At 34.3% G+C, this 5,680-nt stretch overlaps 1 protein-coding gene across 2 annotated transcripts in view; it reads left to right on the top strand.

Annotated features, from left to right (window-relative positions):
- Positions 569-5,680, top strand: part of LOC107630590 (phosphoinositide phosphatase SAC3) — a 14,602-nt gene continuing 9,490 nt past the window's right edge. The window contains exons 1-10 of one of the 2 annotated variants that reach the window (XM_016333783.2): positions 569-705; positions 877-1,389; positions 2,090-2,294; positions 2,380-2,545; positions 2,817-3,039; positions 3,263-3,339; positions 4,629-4,816; positions 4,922-5,019; positions 5,192-5,325; positions 5,431-5,559. In XM_016333783.2, the coding sequence (XP_016189269.1) occupies positions 1,270-1,389; positions 2,090-2,294; positions 2,380-2,545; positions 2,817-3,039; positions 3,263-3,339; positions 4,629-4,816; positions 4,922-5,019; positions 5,192-5,325; positions 5,431-5,559 (1,340 nt within the window). In that variant the 5' untranslated portion in view covers positions 569-705; positions 877-1,269. Of the gene's footprint in view, positions 1,390-2,089; positions 2,295-2,379; positions 2,546-2,816; positions 3,040-3,262; positions 3,340-4,628; positions 4,817-4,921; positions 5,020-5,191; positions 5,326-5,430; positions 5,560-5,680 lie in introns of both variants that reach the window. The other variant, XM_016333784.2, reaches the window with a different exon arrangement.

Here is a 5,680-nt window from a genome sequence, read left to right as displayed (position 1 = left end):
GTTCTTTATGAAAATTTGAACCCAATGCAGCTCTATATAAAGCAAACAAAGTTGCAATATCCAAGTTTTGGCTGCATCATTTTAATTTTTTAAATTTAAAATTATTTTTAAATCCATCTCTCAATATTATATTAGTCCTGAAAATTGAAATATAAAATACATATTAAAAATAAATTAAATAAATATATATTTATACACAAATATATAATGACTGATTTTAAATATTTTTTATTTAAATTATTTAAATATAATATTTACAAAAATATATAATTTGTAGGATATTTACATAAACCTTACACATCTCGGATACAAGAGTCATCAAAACCATAAAAAACACAATTCGATACTTGAAATATCTAGGATACATGCAATTTAAAAATTCATACATAGGCCAATAGAGCCATAACAAAATTTGACACTGTATCCGAAATACAACAGTTTATAAACATTATTTTTTTTCCTTTAAATAATATTTTTTTATTTTTTATTCTTATATTAATAAAATAAAATATTTTGTTATATCTCTATTTCGATCATTTGGAATAATCAAAGGAGATAATACTATTTGCAGATTATATTGACTCCTCCTCGTACAGTGAATTTTGGATCTCAAAAATTAAAATGATAAATGCCTGAATCTGAGGACCCTTTGGTCATCAAAATGATCAAATGGTGGTCTTCTCCTTCCCTTTCCCGTGTTTAGCAGTTAGCACCTTTTCCCTTCTGGAACCTCCCTATAACCAAATCTCTTAACTGTTCTTCATCTTCCTCCACTCTTATTTCTCTCTTCTCGATCTCTTAATTGTTCACGTGCTGATTCTCCCTATGTATCTTCATTCCTTACTATAAAAAGCTTCCGATTTTCTTTGGATCCAGGTGAGTTTGGCGGGGATCAGATGGAAGCGAAAAGATCCGGCAGCCGCGCACGGTTTCGGAGGCGGCGGAAGTGACGAAAAGGCGGTTATGGTTGAAGAGCGGGCAATGGCGAAGGAAGTTCGGTAATTCGGATCGGTTATTTCGCGGGAGAAGAATGCTCTATTTAAAGCAACCTAGCGTTTTCGCGAGCATGGAGCTATGTGATTGTGTTGACAGCGATTCCGTTCGTCGTAGTAGAAATTATTGTGGTTGTGAATGGTGTTAGGTGCTGGATTGATTGGTGCAGAGGGGGAACTTTCAATTTTGGTGGCGCGTTATTTCGCATGCGATTTTGATGGTTTCCCTGAGCCGGAGGCTCGGGGGATCTGAGTGATTGGTGCGAAGGAGAAAGCCATGGCGTCGTCGGAGAATGAGGCTTCGTATCACTCAACTTCTCCTGCCTCTGACGAACTGCGTTCTCTTCCTCCTGAACATACTTGTATCCAGAAGTTTAGGCTCTATGAGACTCTTTCGGTATGCACTTCTATTATTGTTGTTGCTCGCTGTTGTTTGCACTTCTTTGATGATTTCTATTAGAATTTCTTTCTATTATTATAGCTTGTTCTCCACTCGGGATCCACCGAGATCTTTTTTATTTTGTCATTATTGATCATTTCATGTGAAACTGCTTATTTATCTTTTCAAGTTAAATTTTAACAGGTAAAACTTAAAATTGCGTGCTTCTTTCTTGGTCTCATTAATGGCTCGTTCTGTATTCTAGAAAAGAAAAAGAAAAGGAAAAAAAATTGATTTTCTTTGTTTTCTTCTTTTAGGCTTCTACTTGGGATTATTGGTCATGATTATCTCCAATACAGGTCGAAAGTAAGAAGTGCATGTTTGAGGGATCTTATGCATATTAAAAAGTTTCCTATGCACCATTCATCAGCTCACTAGTGGTTCTTATTAATTTTAAAAATGTTATTTTAAACGTTTATGGATTGAAAAGGAAACTGGCTACTCATCCAATGGTTGATAGCAAAATGGATTTAAACGTTTATATGTTCACTGTTTGGTAAGAGAAATAGTTTGGCAAAGTAGATAGTAGTTGTCGGCTTTGTGAATTCTTTCAATGGTTTGATCATTGATGAGACACTTCTTTATAGAAATTATTGTGCATTTATTCTACCTACTAAATTCTTATCCTGTGCATTTATCTTTATGTTTTATCCCACAGAACTTTTACATGATAGGAACGGATAAAAGCAATACTTATTGGAGAGTGCTAAAGATTGGCCGTTTAGATCCTTCTGAGCTAAATGTGCGTGAAGATTCTACCACATATACGGAAAGTGAAATATCTGATCTGCTGAGGCGTATTCATGAGGGGAATAAGTCCACGGGTGGACTGAAATTTGTGACAACTTGTTATGGAATTGTTGGTATGTATGACCGATGATGTTGTCGTGTGTCGTTGAATATTGATAAATGATCAGTCCTTATCTTTACATGTTATTCTGCATTCAGGCTTCATAAAATTTTTGGGGCCTTACTACATGCTTCTTATCACAAAAAGAAGGCAAATTGGTGCAATCTGTGGCCATACAGTATATGCTGTTTCGAAGAGTGAGATGATTCCACTGAGAAGTTCTTCAGTTCAGTCTAACATGACTAATACTAAAAGTGAAAACAGGTATTTACATTCTTTCATGTTAAGTAGATTTTAATTCTTTCATTTTTAAATCATATAGTTCACACTGAATGCTTGCATATTTCTCCTGTTTCATTTGATAATTTATAATAGACAATTGCTTCAAATTTTTTTTTTCTTTTTTGCATTCCTAACGATCTTTCAGTTTCTTTCCCTCTTACTAATTTGCTTGTATTCATGTTTTTTGAAGTTATCATATAAATGTTTTCATGTTTTGTTTAATTATATGCATTTTTTCTTATTACTTTTTCAGATACAAGAAGCTCCTAAGTATGGTCGACCTTACAAAGGATTTCTATTTCAGCTACTCATACCACATAATGCGCAGTCTTCAAAGGAATTTGTGCGAAAATGAGACAGGCCATGTCCTTTATGAGACAATGTTTGTCTGGAATGAATTTTTGACTCAAGGAATTAGGAATAGCCTTCAGAATACTCTTTGGACAGTTGCGCTTGTGTATGGATTTTTTAAACAGGTGATTATAAATGGCTTATGATGCTATTCTAAGTGAATAATGTTATCAGCCTCTCTCGTTAAATTTCATAGTTTCAAATTTCTATATATTTTTCCCTGGCAAAAACAGTTAAGTTTTTTGTGTGTGTTTTTGATAAGTTTGTAATTCACAAAAAATAGGCTCTATATGTTTTTTGACATTCCATGGCTAAATATTAAATATCTATATGATGGCTCATTATTAGGACACACTTGCAATATCTGGTCGGCAGTTCATACTTACACTAGTTGCAAGGAGGTCTCGTCATTATGCTGGCACTAGGTATGTAATTTTTTTGTTTTTTCTTCTCCAAAACAGTAAATAAATTCTATTTGCATTTGAATGAATGTCATTTGCCATTTTGATTGTGTTCAGTTGGTTATACTTGTACATCAATCTCAATGTATAATTTGTCCTTGTTTGTATAATGAACTTGGCTAGTCTGTTAAGTAATTCTGTGATTATTACTATTTTATGCTGATATGTGAGCATGTTTTGTTCTCCTGAAAATTTTCCATCCTTATCTTGGGTTTCAACGTTTGTGTACAATTTTATGTTAATGGCACATGGCATGATGGAATCCTTGGCTTGGATTTTCGGATGCATTTTCTATTAATCTGATTTAGTTTGGAAAAATTAAATAAATTAATGCCAACATAATATGAGGAGCTGGTAATATATTTGGTAAAATGTGAAAAAATGGAAAAGATTGTGCTGATGTCCACTAATAAGAAGGTTCAGGGGAGGTAGAGAAAAGATTTTATTCTTCATATTCTGATGGAGGGCTAAAGCATCTCATTTTCCATTTGAATATTATTGGAAAAGAGTTGTGATTAGTTGACTAAACATAAGATTCTATTCCAGCTCTGGCTTTTTAGCATAAAATGAAAACGCTGAAGGAAAAATCGCATACATGTTTGTTGGAATCACATTAATCTTGAATTGATGCAAGTCTTCTCCTGATCGATACAGTTACCATGGATTTTCATTTTGTCACTAGAAATGAATTGCTTAATTCCTGGAATTGTGCCAGAATGCAGGAATCTCGATTTTCTGCAATTCTGGCAATACAGATCAAAGAGGGATTGATGATTGAGCAACCATGGTGGAGTGATGATGATGATTAGATGTGGCTGGAATCTAATTGGCAGAGAGGTGTTTAAAGAATGTGGCTAGATTGAGAGAGACATTATGTCACTTGCATGAGGGGTGTGTTGCTTCACGGATGAATGAGGATGTTGAACTGAACCTCCAGTTGCAGGTTGGTCTGGCACCAGTGTTGATTGTTCTTGGGTCTGTAGTAGGTGAAACAGATCTAAGATATGTAAATTTGTGAAATGAAGTGCTGCAGCAGAGCAGAGAGAAACAGGCAGTTGACAAATTATTTTCATTCTTGATTTGTCTTTGATTAATCTAACTAAAAATGTTACTACTAAAATTAATTCCTTTACTAATTTCCCCGGCTTAATTTTTAATTTAGTTTTTATTCCACTAAATGCTACTCATGAATGCATATTCCACCATATGTATGTTTTGCAGCTTCTTTTATTTGGTTATTATATCATATGTAGGTATCTGAGACGGGGTGTAAATGAGAAGGGCAGAGTAGCTAATGATGTTGAGACAGAACAAATTGTGTTTGAGGCTGTTCCTGAAGGTCTCCCTGTCCAAATAAGCTCTGTTGTCCAGAACAGGGGTTCGATCCCTCTTTTCTGGTCACAGGAGACTTCGCGTCTGAATCTTAAACCAGATATTATATGTATGTCTTCCCATTTCCTGGATATTGTAAAACATGCAACGCTTATGTTACCTAATTTTATGCACGAGTGACCAAGCGTTTGCTTTTGGGATTGCTTGTCTCCAGTGTCAAAGAAGGATGAAAATTACCAAGCAACTAAACTTCACTTTGAGAATCTTGTCAAAAGATATGGGAACCCCATAATTATTTTGAATTTAATAAAGGTGATCTTCTGAAATGCCTCATATTTTCCCTAATTTGGTAGAAATATTATCCAACCTCCTCAGTCTCCAGTATACAATTTTATTGTAACTTTTCCAACTGAAGGATTTTGGTTTGTTTCATTCTTTGTAAGACTCTTCAAGCGATTGATGTTGCATTGTATTTTACCAACAGTCACGTGAGAGGAAGCCTCGCGAGTCAATACTCCGTTCAGAGTTTGCTAATGCAATTAATTTCATAAACAAAGATTTATCTGAGGAGAACAAGCTTAGGTTCCTTCATTGGGATCTGCACAGACATTTTCAGAGGTTGGTGTCTTCTAATAACTATATCCTCCTTAATAATTTAACTGGAAGTATGCTGTCATTAATTTAAGCTGATGAAATGTTTGCTTCCCCCTTTTCTATTTCCAGAAAATCTACAAATGTCTTGCGGCTTCTGGGAAAAGTGGCAGCACATGCCTTGTCACTAACAGGAATTTTCCATTGCCAAGCGACCCCTAACTTTAGAGCAGAAGACAGTGTGAAATGGCTATCTACTGAGTAAGTTTCTCGTTTTCAATCAGTTAGTTTCACCATTTCTATGTTAAATTTATACTCAAGACAAAGTATTATTATTATTATTATTATTATTATTATTATTATTATTTTGAAAATATTAATG

Source organism: Arachis ipaensis, chromosome B03 (genome assembly GCF_000816755.2).
Source record: "Arachis ipaensis cultivar K30076 chromosome B03, Araip1.1, whole genome shotgun sequence".
Taxonomy (NCBI): Eukaryota; Viridiplantae; Streptophyta; class Magnoliopsida; order Fabales; family Fabaceae; genus Arachis; species Arachis ipaensis.
This window is presented reverse-complemented; position numbering and strand designations above follow the sequence as displayed.